At 48.3% G+C, this 25,213-nt stretch overlaps 1 protein-coding gene across 12 annotated transcripts in view; it reads left to right on the top strand.

Moving 5' to 3' along the window:
* Positions 1-25,213, top strand: part of DAPK2 (death associated protein kinase 2) — a 137,227-nt gene that overhangs the window by 97,204 nt on the left and 14,810 nt on the right. For 10 of the 12 annotated variants that reach the window (XM_029236634.1, XM_029236633.1, XM_029236635.1 and 7 more), the window contains 5 exons: positions 13,985-14,114; positions 19,614-19,662; positions 20,379-20,405; positions 23,245-23,397; positions 24,443-24,488. In XM_029236634.1, the coding sequence (XP_029092467.1) occupies positions 13,985-14,114; positions 19,614-19,662; positions 20,379-20,405; positions 23,245-23,397; positions 24,443-24,488 (405 nt within the window). Of the gene's footprint in view, positions 1-5,424; positions 5,632-7,900; positions 8,013-13,984; positions 14,115-19,613; positions 19,663-20,378; positions 20,406-23,244; positions 23,398-24,442; positions 24,489-25,213 lie in introns of those variants that run through there. The other 2 variants (XM_029236637.1, XM_029236636.1) reach the window with 2 other exon arrangements.

Below are 25,213 nucleotides of genomic sequence, written 5' to 3'. Positions count from 1 at the left end.
CTTCTCTCATTTGATCCTCACAGCCACCCACTGAGGTACAAGGTATTGTCACTTTTTTACACATAAAGCAATTGAGGTTCAGAGAGGTTAAGTTACTTGTCCAAGACCACACAGGTACTAAATGATAGGGCTGGTACTTGAACTTAGCCAGTGAGGAGACACTAAGCACAGCTGAGTATCACCAGCTTTTATTTCACCAGATTCTAACAGTATGGATTTCTTACTTGCTTGCATCATGCCTTTCACACATAGTTAATCCGAAGGTTTATACTGTGCCATAAATTTATCCTTTGCACAGTTAATTTCTCATCTGGTTACCTGATTTTTTCTTTCTAATACGTTATTCCTCATAGTTCAAAAATTAATTTGTATTCTATTAATTGCTATAAAATGTGCACGCATTTGAAAGTAGATCTTACAAGAATGAGATGATTTCCATACTAAAACCTTGGAACATGAAATAGAGGTGAGACTTGGCAGTTTTGACTGTCAAGGTAGGTTCGGGTGAGATTGTAAAAGTTTAGGGCAGAAGTTTGTATAGGCAGTCACAGCCATAGAAGACTTTTACCCCTCAACATTTTTTATTAAGAAAACATTTCAAAATGTCTGAAGAAATTAGAAGAACCATACAATGAACACCATTATGCCCTCCTCCTGCATTCAACATTTGGCCACATTTGCTTTACCTCTTTCTCTCTTTAAAAGAGAAAAAAAAAATTTACATTTATATAAAAAGCATTTTATATATATATATATATACACACACACACATGTGCATATGTGTGATTTTTAAAATTAAAAATAATATCTAATAAAAATTTAAAAGTATTAAAATGTATGTAATTTATTAAAAATTATGGTATAATTGCAAAGAAAATTGTAGCTATCTTGACACTTCACTCTAAACACTTCAATAAGCATCTCTCAAGATTATGTTCAGTCTCCTACCAACCCACAGTACCATTATCACACTTAAGAAAATTAACAATAATTTGTGGAAGACCTTTAATTGGTAAAAAAAACATTATTCTGTTTCTTATTTAGAAAGAAAATTCTCCTGGCAGTGGAGAGAGAATGGATGGGAGAGAGTAGGCCAGTTGGAGGTAATGATAAGACTGTGGGAAAGAGATGAACCGAAGGTACCCCATAAACTTTTCTTAAAAAATGAAGTCAATGGTCGTTTATGCTATTATAAAAAGTAACAAAATACAGAAACATACAAAGAAGTTACCTGCAGACTCTCTACTCCAAAATAATCATTATTAACATTTGTTATATTTTCTCCAGCTTTTTGTGAACAGGGTGTGTGTGTGTGTGTGTGTGTGTGTGTGCACATGCGTGCATGTGTGTGTGTGTTAAGGTGTTATAACTATACTACTTCTACAATTTTCTCTCCTGCTTTTTTCACTCTACATTCTAACCCAAGCAGGCCACATGGGCTCTGTAGTGATTTATTTTGCTGTTGAGGCTTTTATACAAGTCTTTCTGATTTCCTTACCCTCTTGGCATGTTCTGAGGGTGGACCCTGCTTCCGGTTCCTCATACCCAAAGCTTAGCTTATGCCCCAGCCTCAGTATGTGCCCCGTGGGCTCTTCATCTCAGCTCCATGCATCAGCATGGGAGCCCAGAGCCCTAGGGATGCATCCTGGCTGCTTCATCAACTACTGCAGGGCCACCCTAGGGTGACCCGAGGAGAAGTGAAATGAGGACACAGAGCTCCTAAATGGTTGAGGGAAGGAACAAAATGTGGCAAAAATTAAACTATGGAGAGCCATAATTGAAAGAGTTGAAATATAGCAGTAAATGTGTGAATTGGGAGCATTAAACCAACAAGCTGCTTTTTATGAGATACAGCAGGAGGCCACATGGGAAATGGAAAGAGGAGAAGATTGTGGGTCAAGCCTGCATTTAAGTCTCACCTCTGCTAGGTAAGGTTGGGGAGGTCATGGCTCTGACCTTTCCTGGCCTTGAAAGTGGAGATAATATTGCCCCTCACTTCCTCACCCAGGAATGGAGTGAGGGGCCAGGGGGAGATCAGTGTTTCTGAAAGGTCCCTGTAAACTCTAAGACTCCTTACAAGTGCTGGCTATGAATTTTAACTAGCCTCCCTATGAGGCCACATTTCTCCCTATTCCTCTCTTTCCTCCAAAGGGATTCAGAGAGGGAGGTGGGCATGGAAGCACCCAAAGGGGTAATGAATAAGGTGGTGCTTTCCTACCACCAGGCTGGGCAGATTCCCAACGTGGCAGGACACTGTGTGAGGTTGATATGGCTTGGAGTGAATATCATGATCCCTATTTTACAGATGAGGAAACAAAGACAAAAAAGCAGTGCCCTCCTCCTCTTTTGTCCTTACTACCTTTGCCATCACCATTAGGTGCTCAGAGTCTCTTTGCTACTTCCAGCTGCCCACAGCCCTCCACTCTGGGCCCCTGCCCAGGCCTGGCCTCCACTGAAGTATCATGTGTTCAAATAGTACCTTTTAGGTTCCATTCACATCTCTACCATTAGCCCTCCCCATGCAGCTGATCTCAGTAGGAGTGAAAGAACCTGATTCTGGAAGTGGTGCAGGGTGGTGGAAAGGTATCTTGGCATGAAAAAACCTGGGTGAAAACCTAGCTGCACCACTTCTTAGTCATGTGGCCTTGAATAAGTTAATTAACTTCTCTGATCCTCAGTTTCCTCATCTGGGAATCACAGACAGTAACTTAGTCTACTCAGATTCTGTGCAGTGGTGTTCTGGTAGTAGCTGGATCTCCAATAAACATATGTACACACACACTAAATTATTATAAAGTCTACTGATATAAAGGTTTATAATGTAATTTACAAGTAATAAAATATATGACTTTTATTTTGTAAATTTCACAAAAATAAATTGATTCTTGTAGAACACTTCCCTTGGTTTTTGCTGACGTCTTGTATCAATACCAACCTATGGATGCAATAGACAAGTGAGTGTAGTTCCAACAGGATTGTTCGTTGATATTTTTGTTTATGTTAACAAGTAAGGTGAAAATGAAGCAATGAAGACGTGTGTTGGAACTTTACTTGTTTGCCAATGACATGAGTGACTTCTTTGCTGAATTGGATAATGGTTTCTGAATATTGAAAAATATTTCTTCAATTTTCTCTGCTAGCACAAAATAATGGCTATAGACACGACACCCTTATAAGTTTAATCTCTGTTATTAAGTGATTTTCTGCAGCACTTCCTAAGTCTAGGATCAAGAAATCAAGTCCTGATTTGTAGTGTCTGCGGATTTCTGTGGTGTAAATACACCCACTGGGGCCAATTTCAAGGCACCAACTTGATGACACTGACTAGAGCTAGGAAGAGGGGTGCAGTAACATACCACGATGAAGTAGTTCCCCCATTCAGAGATAAAAGGCATTAAATAACCTCAAGAACATAGAAAATAATAAAATATAATAGAAATAAAGAAATAAAATATAATAGAAATAGAAATTTATAATTCCTAATAGAAATTAGGAAGTAATACGTTTTTAAAAATTTATTTATTTATTTGGTTGCGTGGGGTCTTAGTTGCGGCAGGTGGGCTCCTTAGTTGTGGCGTGCATGTGGGATCTAGCTCCCTGACCAGGGTTCGAACCCCAGCCCCCTGCATTGGGAGCATGGAGTCTTATCCACTGCGCCACCAAGGATGTTCTGGAAGTAATAAGTTTTAAGTATTTTAAATATAATTTAATTAAATATGTTTCTATAATTTAATTTTTAATATTAAAATAATATTCTTACATAGCTCAGTTTAACAACTGCCTTACAACATTCTTGCAAATTTAACAGCAGGCTCTCATGAGCCGGTAGGCACCAGCTTTAGCCCACCCCCAGCGCTCTGAGACTCTGTTGGTGAAAGCATTTTGTAAACAGGACAGTGCTACCTGCAGGCCAGCTGTGGTGGTGGCAGCAGTGGTGTAACAATAATAATGGCAGCCAGCATTTATTGAGGCTGTAGTAAATGTGCAGGCTCTTCTCTGAGCGCTCTGCATGTGTTTACTCCTTTTAACCACATGACGACCCTATGAGGGAGGTAGGTTCCATGGTTGTGGCCATTTTATAGAAAGGGGAGGTTGCTCAGGGGCTCCTAGGTTTTCTTGTGCCTCCTCAGAACCCCTTACCATATTAACATTCCCGTTTCGCAGATGAGGGGCCAAGGATCAGAGAGGTGAATGACTTGCCGAGGTCACACAGCTAGCCTGGGGCAGAAGCAGGGTTCAACCCAAGTCTGGGGACTTCCCTGGTGGCACAGTGGTTAAGAATCCACCTGCCAATGCAGGGGACACAGGTTCGAGCCCTGGTCCGGGAAGATCCCACGTGCTGCAGAGCAGCTAAGCCTGTGCACCACAACTACTGAGCCCATGTGCCACAACTACTGAGCCCACATGCCGCAACTACTGAAGCCCGCATGCCTAGAGCCCGTGCTCCGCAACAAGAGAAGCCACCGCAATGAGAAGCCCGCGCACCGCAATGAAGAGTAGCCCCCACTCACTGCAACTGGAGAAAGCCCGCGCGTAGCAACAAAGACCCAACTCAGCCAAAAATAAATAAATAAACAAATAAATAAGTCTATTTATTTATTTAAAAAAACCAAGTCTGTCCAATGAGAGGGCCCTCTTTAGTGCTGGTTCCCCAAACACTGGGCACTATATGATTTTGACTTTCTTGCAGAGCTTGCTTTAGAAAACCAATTCTGGAGCCTCACTCCTGGTGGGTTCATTTAATTGCTTTGGTATTTTTAACACAGTCCCCAGGGGATTCCAATGGGTAACTAGCTCAGATGGGCCCCAAAGCACAGCTTGGGGCTCAGAGTGCCTGGATTCAGGCCCAGGTTCCTCACTGGTTAAATGGAGGCTCCGACCATCCACTGCTTGGCGGCTGTGAGGAATAAGGTGATGTGTGGGGAGAGCCCAAGGCAAATGCTGGTTGTCGTGTGGCACAGACCAGAGAGCCAGCATTGCTGACTGGCGCAAGGCTGAAATCCAGTGGTCCTAGAATGGCCTTGAAAGTGAATTTTTATTTCCCTCCCTCTACCCAATAAGAGCACAGAGACAGTAGGTAGTGGTTTTCTCTGACTTTACCAGGCAGGGCTTCTAGAACCATGCAGCAGCCTCCCATAGAGAAGCAGGCCGTGAGTGAATGTCCAGAAGCTGTGGTTTAACAAATCCAGTGCAACTGGGTTGGGGCCCTTCCCTAAGATGTGCGTTTTCTAGGGAAAACATGGAGCTGGAGGGACTTCCCTGCTGGTCCAGTGGTTAAGAATCCACCTTCCAATGCAGGTTACAAGGGTTCGATCCCTGGTCGGGGAACTAAGAATCCACATGCCGCGGGGCAACTAAGCCTGCGCGCCTCAACTAGAGAGCCTGCATGCCGCAAACTACAGAGCCCACGTGCTCTGGAGCTGGCACGCCACAACTACAGAGTGCTGAAACTAGAGAGAAACCCACGCCACAACGAAGAGCCCAAGCATTCTGCAGCTTGTGCACCGCAACGAAGATCCCATGTGCCACAACTAAGACCTGATGTAGCTCCCCCCCCCGCCCAAAAAAAAGAGGAACGCATCAGTTAAAAAAAAGAAAGAAAGAAAAACATGGAGCTGGACCAGCAAGCTGGTGAGTTACCAGAGCTGAGATGGAAATGCCAACTTTGCCAGCCGGCTGGGGTGATCTAAGTGGGCACCCTTACATCAGCTAGAGGAAGCGAGGGAACATGGGAGAGGAGAGAGCACACAGGCATCTTGGGCAAGCGTTTAACCTCTCTGAGCCTTGACTTCTTCATCTGTAAAATGGGGTGGTGATGGTACCTACCTCAGAGAGTGAGAATCAGATAAGAGGTGTGTAAACGCTTCGTAAACTAAGTGCTGTAGGTTTTGCTATGCGTGAAACTTCAGATTGGGTGCCTTTGGAAACACAGGCACTGACCTCAGCAAGTGTGCAGTCTGGTGGGGGAGGCAAGACTAACACATAAAGGTCTTGGCAGTGCTTGGTGCTGCAGGTCAAGATTGCTGCACGAGTGTGGAGCTGGGAGAAAGAAGGAGGGCTGGGCTGGGTATCCAGGTGATGCTTCCTGGAGAAGATAGCATTTTGACTGGAAAGCTGGGTAAGAGTTCAATAGACAGATGATAAAGACCTCTGGAGAGGAGCGGCAAGACCAGGAAAATAAGCACAGAGATGATGACAACGGCTACAGGCCACTTTATGTGCCTTGTTTGATCCTCTTAGTAACCCTCTTGAGGTAGGTTTCATTGTTACCCCTAATTTACAAGTGAGAAGCCTGAGGCTGAGAGAGGTTAAGTAACTTGCCTGGTGTCAGACTGCTGGTAAATGGCAAGACTGGGATTCGAACCCAGGTTCTAAGGCTCTTAGTCATTGTGTTGACTCCCTAAAAGCAGGTTGTGCAAGAGACACACATATGACTGCGCCGATTCTTTCATTCCTTTACCTGGTAAACCATTCCTGAGCATCTACTACATTGCAGCCCCTCTTGGGTGCGAGGGATGGAAAAGAGAGGCAAAGCCCCTGTCCTCCCCTGTGGGGCCTCAGGTTAGTGGGGAGTAGTTGTAGTGCAGTTGGTTCTCTGCCAGAGGTATGTCCGTGTACCTTGCCGGCCCTTGGGTAGAAACAACTAGCTGTGTGTATTGACGGGGAGGGGGTCACAGAAGATGTCCCAGTGGGGAAGTGCTGGAGCTGGGTGGTGAGAGGGGAGGAAGCCTGTCAGGAAGGCATTCCAGCAGAGTGAACTGCAGGTTGGGGTGGGGGTGATGAAGGTCCGCTGGCACGCGGCAGAGGGTGTGCTGTCCAGAGGTGGGAGGGCCTTGAATGTTGATGAAAGTGGACGTTGGGCCCGGGCCGCACCGGACCCTGGTGGGGAAGGGCTGCCTGTGGTCTCATCTACAGTGTGCTGGGGGGTGGGTGGGGAGAATTTGCTTCAGCACCATGGAAACCTGCCCACAGACCCCTGGCAGCATGTGGCCCTGCTTTCTCAGGTTGCCCAGCACTTGCCGAATAACCTGGGACTGTGCTTGACATTTCCAGGGAAGGTTCCTAGACAGCTTCCTTGTCCCCACAGCACAGACCTGGCTGGGCTCCAGCTCTGCTGAGCTGGGCAGCCTCACCTGGTGATGGGCAGGCCGTGCAGGCACCTGGAGAGGGCACTGGGCCGAGGGTCAGCAGACTTGGGCTCTGCTCTTTGCTTGGTATCCTTGGCAGTTTCTTGACCTCTCTGGGCAGCTTTGCAGCATGAAGGAACTAAACGGTCTCTGAGGTCCCTTGCAGCCCCAACATTGTGAGTCTGGGGGGGAAACGGGATGGGGGGAGGCAAGCAGAAGATGAGTGGGGGAGGAGGCAGGTCTGCGAAGGGCATGTTCTTCAGATTTAGCAGGGTTTCAGTAAAGTTCCCGGGGATGACTGTTGTCACTGCTGCATCCCTGAAAGGAGAGAGCAAACATAGCCACCCTGCTCTGAAATCTCCTTGGGCACCGCTCCTTACATGGACCATCTCCCTGAATTCTCAGGACACTGTATGCCTTGGTAGGTGTTCCCATTTTGCAGATGGGGAAACCAAGGCTCCAGGAGGTCCAATGACTTTGCCCAGGTTTCACTGTGAGAGGTAGAGGTGGAATCTGAACCCAGGCCTGACTCTAAGCTCTGGTCTTTGGAACCTCACTTCATAGATCCCCTGAGGCTGCCTTCATCCTGCAGGGGCTCTTAGACATGCTGTACCAGGCCAGTAGGGATCACCCGACAGGGGTCCCCCCCGGAGGATCAGCTTCCAGATGGCACCATAGTAGGTGCCTCAGGCCAGATCCACTGGGCTGCTAAAGGGCACATTGGCCCACAGCTGTCTGCCTGATGGACTGAGTTGGTGGCTTTATTTTAACAGGTGGGGAAACTTTCACCTCCTGGTGACTACGCCATGGGCCTTGGGCTCGGCAGTGGCAGCATCTATGGAAATGTGATCCCTTCCTCCAGCCGTGCTTTGGAGGTGACGTCAGGTGTGTGGGTGAAGTATTTGGTTGAAGTAAATAAAGCTGGAGGAGAATGACAGGAGTGAGGGAGTGTGGATGGGCTTGCACTATCCCAAGGGCAGTCTGGCTTGGCAGTCTGCTCTTCTTTCCTGCCCTGGAACCAGGAGACCTGAGGCTTTGTGGTCCTGCCTTGGGGCCCAGAGGAGTGGGAATTGGCCCAGCCAGCTTGGAGGATGTACCACCTGGCAGCTACAGGGCCTAGAGCTTGAAGAGGCTTTGGCTATCATCCAGGGTCTATTTTGGAGTTGGGAGACAGAGGCCCAGAGAGAGGAAGTAGCCTGCTTAAGCTCACACAGCCTTGGGTGGTGGAGTTGAAATTGGAATTTCCCAATACCCAGGCCTGGGCTCTTCTCCACCACCCTACCCTGTTTGGGGAGCGGGGAAGCGAAGAAGCTTAGACCAAACCCTTGGGGGAACTGCCTCTTTGCTGCCCTCAGACCACCCTTCAGACCCTCCCTGAGTCCCTTTTCCCTCTTGATCCAGCCCTATACCAGCGCTGTGGGGAGGTGTGCTCTCGGGCGCCCCTAGTGGTAGAGGGCCTCCATGGCCCAGAAAGGGAAGAGCCACTAGCCCCCAATTCCTTCAGTTCAGATCAGCAAATTGTTATGAAACGTGCAGGATGCAGGACACCATAGGGGATGCCAGGAACCTTAAAACTGATTGAAATTTTTCCCAAGGAGGCTACCACCCAGGAAAGCTGCATCACGATACGAGAGACAGCCTGCAACTAGGGCCACTCACTCATAAGCATGTTCGGTGCTGAGGGGGTTAGAGCACAAGGTCAAGGGCTGCTTCATGGAAAAGCAAGGGAATAAAAGGGGGCAGAGATAGGGGATAGGCTCTGAAAGTGTGAGGAAGAGTAGGAAGGCATTCTAGGCAAGAGGAAGAGCCAGAGTAAAGGATGGAATAGAGATGTCGTCCTGGGCCTGGTAATGCTCATCCTGAGGGGATATAGGACAGGTGCAGGCAAGTGATGGGCAGTGAGGCTGGAAAGTGCAGAGCCTCAGATGCCTCAAATATCAGGCAGGGCATTTGGAGTTTCTCTGGTGGTCAGTAGGACCACTGAAGATATTTAACCAAATAGGGTGCTGTGGTGGAGAGAGCAGGAGCTGGACTTCCCGGGAAGCTCATCCTGACTCTGCCATTATGTGCATGTTTTATCATTCTAAGCCTCTGTTTCCTCATCTGTGGGATGGGGTTGATAATAGTACCTGCCACTCAGGGTGGCTGCAAGGATGACACAGAGCACTAGTGCAATGCCTGCCTTGGTAGATGTGCAGTAAGTGTCAGTCCCTACCTTGCTTCCTCGCCTCATCAGATTATTACTGGAGGTTGGGATAGCAAGAAGGAAGCCTTGCTGAAAGTCGGAGAAGCTGCAGATATGGGGTCCAGGTCCCCTGGCCAGCCTAGGATCTCCTTGGTAGCCTGGGCAGGAAGTAGGAAGCATTGGTGGCGGGGAGCCTGCGACCTCTGTGTACTCCCAGTCAGGGCTGGTCTGAGGTGAAGGTGCATCTGGTCCAAATGATCCAACTTGTGAGTAGTGAGTGAGGTGGGGACAAGGACCCAGGTCTCCACCACCTAGCAGAGCATTCTTGGGGGGCCCACCTCCCAGCCTGAAACCCCTAGACCCCCATCACTTTATGCAGACCTGTCTTGGGACTCTCTTTGACAGGACTTCTGTTTTCTCACTGAAATGAGGGGGTTCAGCCCAGGAGGTCCTGACGCTCCTTTCTGAGTCTCTGGACACAGCACGAGGGCCAGGCCAAGGGCGGGGCGTGGGGCTGCTCACCAGGGTGAAAGCGTCACAGGAAGAAAGGCATCCTGGGATGGGAAACAGGTGTCGGGGCAGGAAAATAGCTGTGCCTGAGCCAGGGTGCGAATTTGCCCCAGGCTGCTAGGACCAAGCTGCATTCCCACTTCTTCCTGGGATAGATTCCCAGGACCCTTGAGAAGCAGGGAAGGGGGACCATTTAGTCTAGTGGTTGGGAGCACAGGCTTTGGAGTCGGACAGAAAGAGGTTAAACTCCCTGGTCCATGAATCAGTATTTTTTCAGTTTTGGTTTCTTTTCCTAAGAAAGAGGAATGATAAACAGCCACCGTATAAGGTAGTGAGAGGGTCAGTGAGGTATAAAGTATGTCATGTGCCTGGTTAGCACTGGACCTGCACATTGTAGGGATTTACTAAATGGCACCTGTCTTCATTTGGGGAACATTTACCGAGCACCTGGTGGATGTCAGGCTCTATGCTAACCTTTGGGTAGTTGATAGGAGTTAAACCCTCGGGAAGCTCTTAGCCCAGTGGGGCAGACAGGTCGGTAAACTGACAAGCTCGAGGTAGTGGGAAAAGCACTGAAATAGGGGAGGTGCAGGGTTTGATGGGAACTGGAGAAGTGGCGGGTGTGGGCAGCAGGGGGAGGCTTTCTGGAGGAGGTACTATTTTTGCTGAAATGTGAATGTGAATTAGCCAGGTTGGGGGTAGGGACAGTGCAGGGAGAGTGTCCCACGCAGGGGAGCAGTCACCTGCTGTGATAGGTTCTTGGGGTGGGGCAGGGGACAGACAGGACTCAGGTGAGAAAACGTGGCCTTGCACGGAGGTTCTCACAAGCCAGTGGAGAGGCTGTTTCCCCTGGACTGTGGGCCACCAAGGTGAGAGGATGTGAGGCAAGGACGCTTCTCACTTCTTTTTTTTTTTTTTTACATCTTTATTGGAGTATAATTGCTTTACAGTGGTGTGTTAGCTTCTGCTTTATAACAAAGTGAATCAGTTATACATATACATATGTTTTCATATCTCTTCCCTCTTGCGTCTCCCTCCCTCCCACCCTCCCTATCCCACCCCTCTAGGTGGTCACGAAGCACTGAGCTGATCTCCCTGTGCTATGCGGCTGCTTCCCACTAGCTATCTGTTTTACATTTGGTAGTGTATATATGTCCATGCCACTCTCTCGCTTTGTCACAGCTTACCCTTCCCCCTCCCCATATCCTCAAGTCCATTTTCTAGTAGGTCTGTGTCTTTATTCCTGTCTTACCCCTAGGTTCTTAATGACATTTTTTTTTCTTAAATTCCATATATATGTGTTAGCATACGGTATTTGTCGTTCTCTTTCTGACTTACTTCTCACTTCTTAGGGAGAATCTCCTGGGATTCTCCCAGGGATTCTCCAGGAATGCCTGGGAGAATCCTGCCTCCAATTGTTCCTCCTTCCTTCCTGTGGGGTCCCTGCCCCCCATCCCTACTGCCCCCCAGTCCTGGGGACCACCAGGGCTAGTGTGTCTGCCTCTGTCCACTGCGGCTCCCAGCCCTGTTCAGAGGTTTTGGGTGGTGGTCAGGAGGACCGGACCGGGCCCCTCAGCCCCAGGGAGAAGCCTCAGGGCCATTCCCAGGAAGAGAGAAGTTCCCAAAAGGTGGCTGAGGAACGTGGTGGAATGGAGGGAGGAGAAGCCCCCTGCTCAGGAGATGGTGGGCAGCAGGGAGGGTTCAGCTCACCACGTGGGGTGCCAGGATGCTTGGAGTCCCTGGGCAGCCACTGGAGGGCCGGGTCAGGGCACTGGAGGGGGCCCCAAGCCTGCATCCTGTGTCCTGACCTCCCCCTGCCCTCACTCTCCTTTCTGCAGAGTGTAAGGAACCGCTCTGCCTTGGGAAAGGACTTTGACACAGTTTCAAAATAAGTTGAGAGAAATCTCCAGAGGGGGAAAAGAATAAACACACTTTTAAAATGCAAAAGGAAACATATTTTTTTTTTAAAAAAAGGAGGGATTCCTCGTCCAACTCACTTGAGTGAAAGTTCCAGCCACTGTGAAGTGAGGTCACAGAGACCAGGGAGCCGGGAAGTTCGGGATGGGGACACCTGGGCTGTCTTCAAAGCAGATTCAGAATCAGTTCAGCCAACTTTTAGGGCCACCCTCCACCTGCCCCCCTCTGAGCTCTGCGCTGTGGGGGGCGGAGATGCAAAGACCCGAATCCTCCCTCCAGCTGAGGGTCCAGTAGAGCATCGAGGATAGACATCGAGGACTGTCGGACAAGAGAGAGTGTGACAACTGTCATAGCAGAAAGGTTCCAATGAGCATGAAGGGGCCCCGGGGGAGGGAGGGTTCACGTCTGTGGGTGGGGGGAGAAGGCTCAGTGCCGCTGAGGAAAGGTTTCAAGGAAGAGGTGGACTGAGTTCGACTTTGAAGCCTGGCTAGGATTTCAGTGGGCCGAGACCGAGCAGAGGCTTTCCAGGTAGATGATGAGAGCAAAAGTGCAAGGTGGGAAATTCTCCAGTACTTCGAGAAACAGGGGCATTCAGTTTTCTTAAACACTTATTTATTTACTTATCTATTGATTTAAAACCGCTCTATTGAGATTTATATGTCACTAGCATATAATTCACCCATTTAAAGTCTACAATTTACAAAGTTGCACAACTAACACTGCAATCAATTTTAAAACATTTTCATCACCCCCGAAGGAAACCCCGTACCTATTAGCAGTCACTCCGCAATCCCCTAGTCCTAGGCAACTCCTCATCTACTCTGTTTCTGTGGATTTGCCTATTCTGGGTATCTTATATAAATGCAGTCATATAATCTGTGGTTTTGGGCGACTGATCTTTCACTTAGCACCATGTTTTCAGGGTTCATCCATGGTGTGGCATGTATCAGTACGTCATTCCTTTATACTTTTTTCTCCGCCTTCATTCCTTTTTATGGCTGAATAGTATTCTGCTGTATGGATATACCACATTTTGTTTACCTTCTCATCAGTTGATGGACATTTGTGTTGCTTCCACTTTGGGACTATTCTGAATATGCTACTGTGAACATTTGTGTACCAGTTTTTGTGTAGATGCGTGTTTTCAAGGCATTCCATTTCAAATGGGATCTAGGACGGTCCTGGCGAGGAGTAGCAGGGAAGAAGATGAATCAGAGGGACCTGCTCACCCACTGAGTGCTCTGCGTGGTTGGGTGGGAGTGAGAAGGCTAGGCTCAGGATCCTGTTCTAGCCTCACTGGGTGCCTGGGCTGAGTGAGGCCAGGGCAGGGCTGTCCCCCTATGTACACACCGCCCCCCCCACTGTTGTGTTAGATCTGGCAGCTGTTTTTCTGTTTGTTTGTTTGTTTTTTTGTGGTACACGGGCCTCTCACGGTTGTGGCCTCTCCCGTTGCGGAGCACAAGCTCCGGACGCGCAGGCTCAGCGGCCATGGCTCACGGGCCCAGCCGCTCCGCGGCATGTGGGATCTTCCCGGGCCGGGGCACGAACCCGTGTCCCCTGCATCAGCAGGTGGACTCTCAACCACTGCGCCACCAGGGAAGCCCAAGATCTGGCAGCTGTTTTACTGGGCTGGGAATAGTCTGGGCAGCTGGTATTTTCCCTGGAAATTAGGTGTTTTTTTCCTGTGTTCCACTGAGGGCCAATGTTAGTTAAACACATAGAGAAGTGTGAGCCATACCGTTAGTCTACAGGAGGGGAGTGTTGTCCACAGGAAGCTGACCAGCCAGGGGAAAGAGGTGGTCAGGAAAATGGAGGTCAATAAGCCATGTGTAAAGTGAGGCTATGTTGCAGTGCCCCTCCCCACCCACATACACCCAGAGAGGCAGTGGTTTTGTTTACAGGAAATGCTGCAAGTATCTCCCTGGCCCCATTTGACAGATGGGGAAACAGAGGCACTGCATTAAAGGAATCTGCCATTCAGAGACAGAAACAGGATTAAAGCCAGAGTCTGGTTCTGCTGTCAGCAGCAGGTTTGGTAAAACCCAGGCCTTGCCCTTGGCGTTGTGGCTGTTTTTGAGTTCACAGGAGAAGACTGAGGACACAAAAACAAGAAAGTGTTTATGCTGTTTTGGTGTCCCAAAAAAGAACACCAAACCCCACCCCAAAACCAAAGCAAAAACATAAAATAGGGCTTTAATTACCATCTTTTCTTTTATCCCTTTTCTTCTCTTTTTTTGTTCTCCAGCCAGAAAACATTATGTTGTTGGACAAGAATATTCCCATTCCACACATCAAGCTGATTGACTTTGGCCTGGCTCATGAAATAGAAGATGGAGTTGAATTTAAGAACATTTTTGGGACGCCAGAATTTGTTGGTGAGTTTTAGGCCTGTTTCTCTCCCAACTGAGAATCTGGGATCAGGAGGTAGAGAAATCCCAGTAGTAAACCCTGCGTCTGGAGCTGTGGCCTATGGGCTGAGAGATGATGCCTTGGAGACCCCCTAGAAATCTAATGGGTAGGGAAGGAAGTGTCTCACTGGCCTCTGGATGAGGGTCCAGGTGCTGGCTTTGAGCGCCCAGTGGGGCAGTGAGAGGCCAGGTGGGGCTAGAGGCCTTTGCAGAGTTAAATCCTCCCAGAGCTGGCTCCACTGCCTGCTCTTAGAAGAGATTATGAACATTTAAAATTACCTCGCCCTCTTGCATTCCCATAAACTCAACCTTTTCTGGAGTAGCTTTTGATTTCCTGAAAAAGAGAAGGGAAATCTTCTGCCAGATGCCAGATTCAGCTGCTCGCCTCTCCTGTGTGCCTGGCCTTCATTCACGCACAGGAGGCCCAGCTCCAGCAGAGCCCTGGCGGCTCTGTCTTCCCTCTGTGTCTCTCAGCCTTGGACTAGGCCTGGTGGGACTTGCACCACAGGTCGGGGGGGAGGGGGGATGGTCATAAAGAAACAGCTTTGCAGAGGGGAAAGGAATGAAAGTTCAGAACCAACACCTCTCTGCTTTGGGAGTTGGAGTGGTCTTAGAGATGGAGGGAGGGAATGGTCTCCTCAAAGCCTGGGGGCTCAAACTTCTGACCACAGTCTAATCAAAAAGGAAGACGGGATGCGTCAGAACATCCACCCTGATAGATTTTCAGGCCACACATAGCAGCTCTGCAGCCACTGTGGAATGAAACTGCAGAGGCCCCACAGACCCCCTGGCAGGGAAACCTTGCTGTGTACCAAGCACTATGCCTGGTGCTCTACAGGCATTGTCCAAATTAATCCTTATAGGATCTAATGAAGCAGATTTAAAATATCTTCTCCATCAAGTGCCTTGTTTAAGGCAAAACAACCGGTAGGTGGTAGAGCAGAGATTCAAAAACAGATACATCCAACATCAAAGCCTGTGCTTTTTCCATTAGACCACGTTGTCCTCTATAAGAAGACCTTGCCCTCAAGGAGTGTTCAATTTAGTTTTGGAAACAAGACATCAAACCATCAAATAAGAGTGCTGAAAGGATGTTTTCAGATCACCTGATCTAGTTTAAATGTGGACTTGGAGAGCTAGGGGATTTTACTTAAGGTCAACCAATGGTTATTCTCCACCTACTATATGACAGATATTAGGTACTGGGGACACAGTGATAGTAAGAAGCCACACTCAGACTGGCGCACCCAGGGTCACACAGTGAGTTGGTGGCAGGGCCAACTTGAACCTGGGGTGCAGGTGTCTAGTCTCAAATTTTGTGCAGGATAGCAGTTGCTGCCCGCCATTCACATATGTGGTAAAAATGCATGTTTATTTAAGTTCGTACCAAGTGTTGAATGGTAATAAATGGTTCAACTAGAAATTCAGGGCAGTCATGGAAGAGGTGACACGAGACAGGATGTGGTTAAGTGTAAGGGGAGTGATATAGACAGCTCTGAAAGACTGTTCAGACAAGATATCCACTCTCACAAGGTCAGTGGGATCAGTCCTGGCCTTGAGTCAGTGAGGGACAAAGTGCTGTCGCTGTGGGTGTGGGAGGATCTAAGGGGGGTCGGGAAGGAGCCAGGGTAGAGGAGGTGCACATCCTGGATTCAGAGTTACCACAGCAGGGGTTAAGGGCCAGAATGAGTGCATTTATCAGGGACCATTCACTGTCCACTCTAGATGGATCAGAGGGTTCACACGGGCTGGCAGTGTCAGTGGGATATTGATGGGCGGAGCCAGACTGTGGAGGGTTTTTCCCAGTGGTATACTGGTAAATGTCTTAACAACCAGGTCTCAAAACAAAACAGAATACAACCCTAATTAGGTTGAATAGCATCTGCCAATTTCAACCTACCAACATGTTGTCACTGAATTCAGAGTTGGGCAAAGATGCACACAGTTGACTCTTGTGAGCCAGTGTGACACAGCTCCAGCCCAGAACTGGTCTTATTTGCACCTTACAGATATATAGGGTGGTTTCTCTAAGCCCCTGACCAAATTATGATGACTTCCTTTTCCCAAGACCCCTGAACACAGGTTATAAGCACTCTTCCCTATTCCCATCATTCTTTGAAATTTTAACCTGAGACCAGGGTTAAAAAGTGTCAGCTCCTGGGAGTGTGGTGGACCAGGTCTTCCAAAAGGTCCTCTCACTACAAAACTGGATTCTTGAGAAAAATATTATTTTTCATGCAATTCTGGACTCATAGGAAGTAAGATAAATCTTTAAGTGAAGTAACTCCTTCAGCATCACCTGTCCTACCTATGAACGTAGAGCTCGAGCAGCAAGAATATTCAATAGGAGGACCTCTCCTAAAGGCAAGTATACATATCAGCATTTATCAGAGACTAGCAAGATTTAGATGTTCAAGGATGTAGGATATTAAAATTATCAGATGTTGACTATTAAATAAATGGAATGTATATAGAAATAACAGGTAGACTCACAAGAATGAGCAGGCAACAAGAGATTCAAAAATGACCAGGCAGATTTTTAAAAGAACCAGATAGAACTTTAAGAAATTCAATATATACTCATTGAAATTTAAAACTCAGTGGATGAGGCAAACAGCAGATTATACACAGCTGAGGAGAGAATTAAAGAATTGGAAGACTGAGCTGGAAAAAATCAGCTAGAATACCACAGAGTGACAAAGATATAGAAATATTAAAGAGAGGATAAGTGGAATAAGTTTAAAATAAGAAGCCTAACATAGGTCTATTTGGATTCCCGGACGAGGGAATAAAGACAATACAGGAGCAATATCTGAATAGAATGGCTGAGAATTTTCAGATCTAATGTAAAAAGATGCATCCCCAGATACAGAAAGGACAATGTATATCAATCAGAAAAAAAAAATCTATACCTAGACACATTATAGTTAAAGTATAGGGCACCAGATACAAAGAGACGATCTTAAAAATCAGCCAGAGAGAAAAGACAGGTTACCTACAAAAGACAAAAATTAACAAACAAAAACCAATAACTGGACTGACAGCGTACTTCTCAAAACAACAATGGAAACCAATGTCCAATAGAATATAATCTCCAAAGAGCTGAGGAAAAATAAAAACCCCATAATTGTGGAGAAATTATATTTCAACAATGAAGGTAAGGGATTCAGAAAAAAAGCAAAACCAAAAAAGAACAACAACAAAAAAGACAAAACAGTTAACCTCCAGCAGACCTTCATTAGTGGAACTTCCAAAAGATGTACTTCTGAATTAAGGAAAATGACTCTGAAGGGAGTTCTCAATGCAAGAAGTAATAGGAGCAAAGAAATCAGTAAAACATTAGGCAAATATAATTATTTTCTTTCCTAGAAAATGATAACGATGATGCTGATGATGAAGCTTTAATTGTAGGACTGAAAAAAAGAACCAGAAACTGAAGAAAATAACGTTAGCTAGGACAGAGTACTCGAAATTAGTGTTCTAAGTTTCTTGTATTGTTAGAGGAGTGTCAAAATATTGATTTATGTTAGAATTTATTTGATATTCATAGTAAAGTCTCAGCGGTAGCCATTACAAAAGTAGAAGCTGGGGAAAAAAAGAATAAGAAAACTAACAAAAAGCGATTTAAAAAAAAAAGACAAGAAAGAAGATGAAAAGCACAGATGGAAATGGACAAACAAAAGCACCTGAAGGACAGAAATGAGTGTGTATGTATATCGAGCAGATGAGCACTAGAAAGTGAGCTGTGCTCCTCAAACTCTCTATGGTGAACCACTTGGAAAAAAAAAAAAACGTCTATCCTGGACTGCTTGTTCAGTAAGATACAATAAAAATAAATTCCTAGAAAAATGATCACGGTTTGAGTGTCACAGCAATGTCCAATTGCTATGCAAGTCTCTAAATGCTTACTGTCAATTTCTGTACATATCTTGTCAGGACCAGTGACAGTCTGCAGACTGCCTGCAGACTGCACTTTGAATATCACTGTCCTAGAGAAAGTCTTTCATGTGTGTCTCAGGAGACAGGTACAAAAAAGTTCATAGCAATGTTTTTCCAATAAAAGATAATAATATAATAAAAGAATAAAAGAAGTGGAAACCATCCAAATGATCACCAAGAGAATGACTAGAAGATGATCTATATTCACACAATGGACTATTATATAGCAGTGAAGATGAAAAACCATGGATGAACGTTCAATGAACGCTAGAAGCATCATGTTGAGTGGGGAAATAAAGTCAAGTGACAGTAGATCACATGCAGTATGGCATCATTTTTAGGAAGCTGAAAAATAAGCCAGGAGAGTGGTTCCCTGCATCTGGGAGGGTGGGATGGGGGCACATCCTATAGATGCAGAGGTTTTGATATTATTCTAGATGAACAAACTTAGCCTTTCCCACTCCCCACCTTTTTCCATTCGTGGTTAAAAAGTCTCAATCCCTCTCCCTTCCCTAGTTATCATCCTCTCTTCTCTATTTCATCACCAAGCTTTTTGTTTTTTTGTTTTTTTGCGGTACGCGGGCCTCTCACTGTTGTGGCCTCTCCCGTTGCGGAACACAGGCTCCGGACGCGCAGGCTCAGTGCCCATGGTTCACGGGCCTAGCCGCTCCACGGCATGTGGGATCTTCCCAGACCGGGGCACGAACCGGCGTCCTCTGCATCGGCAGGCGGACTCTCAACCACTGCGCCACCAGGGAAGCCCCTCATCACCAAGCTTTTTTAGAGAGTCGTCTGCACCCTTATCTCCACTGCCCACACTCAGCACTCTCTGGGCACTACAGTGAGTGTGAAATTCAACACTTGCTTCCCAGGGCTTATGGGCTTGATCACCAGGCACCATTTGGTCCTCTTCTGTCCCAGGTAGAGTCGTCTTTCCTAGACTCTGCACCTTCTCCTGGTCATGGCAGCATTCGCACGGCTCCTGTTTCCACCTGTGTGATGGCTCTGGTCCACCCCACCCCCACCTCCAATACCCAGCCTGTTCCTGGACACCTTCCTCTGGATGCCCCTCGGGCACCACAGGCTCATCACCTCAGTGGCCACCAGAACGTCCTCCTGCTCCTCAGGTGGGACTTGCCCTCTTTCAGACAGACTCAGAGGAGCGTGGATTCCCTCTCTGCCTCCTCTTCTCCTCCATCGCCTTCCAGCGCTGACCTGACTGGTTTCCAGTGGAGAGTTCTCAAGCAGGCTTTGTTCTAGGCCGCATGGTCCCCTCCCGCATCTTCCTCTCCCCACCCTCCTCTTCCTTTTCCAGGAGTCCCTTTGTCCCGTGTTCCTCACCATCAGGATAAAAGGCAGCTCCCTTCCTCAGAATCCTTAGAGCCAGATTAACCCCATCTGCCTCTCTGATTCTCCTTAGCGAGGGCTCAGGATGGAGGCACTTGGCACCAAATTCCCTCAAACTCCTTACGATCCTCTCTTCTCATTTTCATACCCCTGCTGACTCTTCAACATGGCTTCTTTCAGCTCCAGAAATTGTGAACTATGAGCCCCTGGGCCTGGAGGCTGACATGTGGTAAGTTGTACAGGCCGCCCAGGTGGTCCAGACCCCGGCTCTGGCTGACATCCCCCTTGACCGTGAAAACCTCTTCCTTCACACTGACCTTTCAGAGCCCCTGGCTCTTCTGGGTGTGCTGGACCTGCGGCCAGTGAGCACACGGCCGAGGCAGAGAACAAGGGGAGAGGTGAGGCTGGAGGTGCAGGCTCACCCGAGGCCTGCTGCAGCCACGATAAAGATGATAGTGACGGTAGCTCACTCCACCAGTCAGCCAGGTGATTACCGGGAGCCTCATGTTCTAGGTGCTGTGCTGGGCCGGGGGATACCGCGGTGATGGATTCTCTGCACAGATGGGGCTCATTTCATGTGAGCCACGCTCTACAGTTGGCTAAGCAGCTTGATCACGTGGTTTTCTAAAATCCTCCCAGTGGTCCTGTGAGGTAGTTCTCATTATCCTCATTTTAAGAGGAGAAAGAGGCTCAGAGGTGATCATCGCAGCCTGCATGTGCGGGAGTACCTGATCTTGAACCTGGGTCCTTGGACTCAACGTCCAGGGCTTGATGACTCCAAAGAAGTCCCAGGCTGCTACTGAAGAGTGGAGTGGGGAGGGGCGTGGGACTCGAGATGGCATCCAGGGGCTGCCATGAAAGGGCCCTCAGAACCGCGTGGGGAGTCCCTTGCTGGTCTGGGATGACAGCCACGCAGCCCTGACTCGACGGTTCTTTGTTTTACAGGAGCATCGGCGTCATCACCTACATCCTGTGAGTATCACTGATCCCGGGGCTCTGACCCAGCTCAGATCCAGGGGGGAGCGGGAGGGATGAGAGGGGGCAGGCAGACAGACAGACTGACATTTCCTGAGTACCCACCACGACCAGATGTGTTAGAGCCACACAGCAAACCTGAGGCTAAGTACTCTCAGCTCCATTTCATACATTTGACCCTCGTCTTGGGGTTGGGCAGGAACCCAGGAGAGCAGCCTGCAGCCCTCCATCCCGCACAGACTGTGTCTGCATCCCTCCTGTGGTCGGGGGTCCACCGCTCAGCCTCACCCGGACCTAGGGTTCCTGTGAAAATGTCAGTTTTCACTCCGAAGCCTTGGGACAGCCCTCAAGCTGCCATGGCCTTCCTGACCCTGCCTCTTCTTTCTCTGCCTTTCCTCCCGCCTTTCTCAAGATCCCTTTTCCTCTCACATTCTCTCTCTTCCCTTTTCCCCAGAGTCTCTCTTTCCTGTCACTGAAGTATTAAGTGCTTAAGCAGAGATTTCCTGCATCGGGTAGTGGACCTGTCACTTTCCATCTCTGTGGCCTGGGGCAGAGACTGAATCTCTGGGCCTGTTTTTCTCATCAGAAAAGTAGGAATCACAAACTTCCTGCCATGGGTGTGTTGTGAGGGTTAAATAAGCCGACGTGCAAACTTCCTGGCACTGCTCAGACACAGACACGGCTGATTACTTGGTGTTCATTTCATCAGTACTTCCCAACTGTTTCCTCTCACAGCACTCCTGGAAAATGGTATTTTTATGGCACTCTGGGTAAGAGGCAGCCCACAGCCAGAGGGGATGAAGGATGGGGCACCAGCACTCAACTCCCTCAACATCCCTGTAAAGCATCCCTCTGGCTCCCCTTGGACTGGGAGCTCTGTGCGATGTGGTAGACACCTCCCGCCTCCCCCCCCACCCCGCCCATCCTGTCCCCCGAGCTGCAGCAGCGGGTCTCAACCCTGGCTGCACGCCAGACCTTTCAATATCTACTGTGGCCCAGGCCCCACTCCAGATCTATGAAATCAGAATCGCTAGGAGCGGGGTCTAGGCATCAGTATTTTTTAAAAGCCCTGGAGGAACTTGAAGGAGGAATTTGCAGAGAGAGAGAATTTGCTGCATTGCTGTATAGTTCCAGACTAGAGCCAGAATATTCAGATGTTGACTCTCGACACCTTGATATCTTCAGAACTCTGGTTTCCATATTAAAAGAGTATGGAATTCCAGTGTCTCCAGGGCACACAATCTTCTTGTAGCTCATTGAATTCCATACAGGTTATTGGCTGCCTGCTCCATGGTGGGCACTGTGCCAGGCACTCAGGATACTACCTGAAGGAGAATCTGTCCTGCTTGCCTGGAGCTCCCTGTGTGTGTGGGAGACACCGGACAGCGAACTCTTACCCAGTGGGACCAAGGTTATCCTTTAGGTATGAACATGGCTTTGTGAGACACAGATGGGAGAGCCACTGGTTTGCTGGGACTGCAGAAGGTTTAATGGGAGAGGGGGAGGGCGAGACAGAGAAGAGAGAGATTGATTTGAACTGGGCTAGAAGGAATGAGATGAATTCTCCTGGTAGAAAGGGAAGAAAGGGCTGTCCTAGCCGAGGAAGGGAGCGGTGAGCTTGGTAAGTGTGGTGAAATATATGGAGCGTGTGGACCAACTTCTGATGCCTTGCTCAGGAGTTCAGATGTGATTCTATAGAAAACAGGGAGTCATAGAGGGTTCTTTGTGTGCTAACAATGACAATAATAATGACCATCAATTCCAGAGTTCTTAGTATGGGCCAGGACTGCACGGAACAGTCTCTATATAGTTATTCTTCAACATTTTATATATACTTATTCACAACAGTCATGTGAGGTGGAGACTTTTCTTTTCTTCAGGTTACAGATGAGGAAACTGCAGCTCAGAGAGGTTGAGTAACTCTCCTAGTTCATACATGAGTGGCAGAGCTGGGATTCATATCCAGGATTGAAATATCAGATTTTTTTTTTCCAATGTACCTTGCTTTCACTATCCCAAGAAAGTGTCAATGGAGATAGGGATGACCTTTAAGAGGTATTTAGGAAATGGAACCGATAGAAATGGTGAGGGAACAGGAGAAAGAGTCAAAGATTCTGTGTTTCTAGCTTGGGTACGTTCATGAAGTGACATCATTAATCGAGGCAGGGAGCGCATGGAGGGTTAGGGTAGGGCACAGGGACCTCTGGGACAATGGCACATCTGGATCATGAGTCAGGAGACAGTAGATTCAGGAGTCACTACTTGAACAACACATTCCCCACAGACCCTGCAGGGGAACATCACTCACCCTTCCAGTCCCTAACGGCCCATCTATTGCCACACTTCTCAGGCTTTATGCTCAAGCTGCTCCCTTAGCCTAGAAGACCCTCCAGCTCCTTCTGTGACTGCTGATGACCTCTTCGTTCTTCAGGACACAACTGATGCAAATGTCAGCTCTCCCATGAAGCCTGCTCTGGGCCTCCCCTCTGTCCTGTGCTCCCACAGCCCTTTTTCTGGCCTCCTGTTTTATTCTGTGCTCTGCTGGAGATTATGAAGAGCCAGGTCTCTGTATTTGTCTCCCCTCCCCTTTTGAGTCCCTTGAAGACACGGTTTCTCTCTATCACAGGTACTTCTGTCTGTCACAGGAGCTCCATAAATTGTATTCAATTGGACTCATTTGAAGAGTTGCTGACTGCCCGCCCCCCCCAGAGAGGGCAGCAGGGTTGCGGGGAGCCTCCCATGCCCACACAGCAGTACGAGTCAGGGTTCCCAGAGTCCGTCACCCCCACTTGCATCTACTTTCCCACAGTCATGTGTGTCCTCTCTGTGTGCCCAGCCTCAGTGGAGCATCCCCTTTTCTGGGAGACACAAAGCAGGAAACACTGGCAAATATCACAGCAGTGAGTTACAACTTTGATGAGGAGTTCTTCAGCCAGACCAGCGAGCTGGCCAAGGACTTCATTCGGAAGCTTCTGGTTAAAGAGACCCGGTAAGAGAACAGAGGAGGGCAGTGGCTTCTCAGGTACTGACCCTCTCCTGCCACCTCTCCCAAAGCCGTGTCCGTCTGTCCCTGCTTTGCCATGGGCTATCATCGACCATTGTGGTCTAATCTGGGCAGGTGCTGAGGAGTATGGACTGGTCAAGACTTGGCATTCATCTTGTTTCCTCAAGTCGTTCTGGTTTCTTTTTCTGCTGAAATGCAAATAACTCTGTGTGTGTGTGTGTGTGTGTGTGTGTGTGTGTGTGTGTGTGTGTGTAGAAGTCAACCTGGGTTTCTCTAGGGCTCATTATCTTTTGTGGTCTGTCCCAAAGGCACCTGGAACTAGGATTCAAAAAGGAAAGTGGCAGGGTTTTCAAGTCAGTTCAGGATGGGAGTGGGCGGAAGTGGGCCCAGAGGGGTCAGAACAGTGGGAGAATAGGAGACCTGCTAATCCCACACCTTCTGCAGGGCCCAGGGTGAGCCCCGTGGCTGTGTGATCGAAGAAGGAGATGGGCAGGGGCTTATAGGGTGCTGGGTACCCAGAGCACGGCCTAGATGAGGCAGGGGTAAGGTCCACAGTCTTTAGGAGACCATATCCTCTTGGTCCCACAGATTTTAGAGAGGGGCAGAGCGGGGTCGTCTAAAGTGCAGGGGCCCAATTTCCCTATTGAAGATCAGTGCTAGGTGGGATGGGATCACCCTACATGGGTACAGAGCAGGGAAGGGCAGAGAGTGGATCCGGGAGGCAGACAGAAAAACAGAGACCAAAGGTTTTGCGGTGGAGAGCATTTATGACTCTTCCATAGTGTGGTGTCGGCCCCTTCAACTCTGGGACCAAAGATGAGGGTTTATGTGATGTCATTTTATTGAGGTGTCTTCCTGGACCACTTTCTCTGTAATGCGGAGAATGCAGCCAGTTCCCCATCCACCTTATTATTCTAGTTTGATGGCAGTGGTTGAAGAATGCCAAAAAGGAGGTCTAAGAAGAGTGAGAATGGAGACTGTTGCCCTCAGCTTCTCATGGACCATCACTGTTTTCTGATCCTCGTTGCAGGAAACGGCTCACGATCCAAGAGGCTCTCAGACATCCCTGGATCACGGTAAGGGCACAGTGATGAGTTCCAGTGAGCAGTTCCCTGCTCTGTCGCCGGGGACTGCCTGGGGCGGCCGGAGGCAGGGGACCTATGGAAAGGCCTTTGCTTGAAACACTGACCCTCAAGCACAGACGAAAGCTAGTTGGGGGCTTCTAAGGGTCTGGGCTTGTTCAAATAGGTCTACAAGTTTAAGTTTCTATTTCACGTGTTCAGGTGACTTATGAAATGAAACCTTCACGAATGTCAGTTGAACTCCTTGTTCTTTGGGCCCATCTTACAAAGGGTTCTTTGTCAGAGGACACGTCACTGTCATTCTCAAAGCAGAAATCAGGACTCCTCAGTTGTAGAGAGAGATCAGTGACAGTTAAAAACCTCAACTTTGTAACCGGGGCTCCTTGTTTCTGACTTTCGAAGTCCTGAGTAAAGGATGACGCTCAAACCGGTCACTGGCTTCCTCAGGCCCCTGGAGACTTCAGGGAATGGGGCTCTGAGGTGGAGGCCTGCTGGGAGAGAGAGGCAGCCACTCCTTAGGGCAGTTCCATTCTCTCTGGGGAGGGTGGGGACACAAAGGTGACTCCCTGCCTAACCCGCCTTGTAACTGGGCTTCCAGCTGCTGGGTTTTCAGAGGGCGTTGCAGTCTAGGCACAGTGAAGTGCCAATGAAAAGCACTTTGGTAGGATAGGAATCAGGAGAGTGGGATTCTGGCCCTAGTTCTGCTGACTGATGAGATG

This window comes from Monodon monoceros, unplaced genomic scaffold (assembly GCF_005190385.1).
Source record: "Monodon monoceros isolate NGI ecotype Baffin Bay Population unplaced genomic scaffold, NGI_Narwhal_1 Super_Scaffold_21, whole genome shotgun sequence".
NCBI classification, from domain to species: domain Eukaryota; kingdom Metazoa; phylum Chordata; class Mammalia; order Artiodactyla; family Monodontidae; genus Monodon; species Monodon monoceros.
This window is presented reverse-complemented; position numbering and strand designations above follow the sequence as displayed.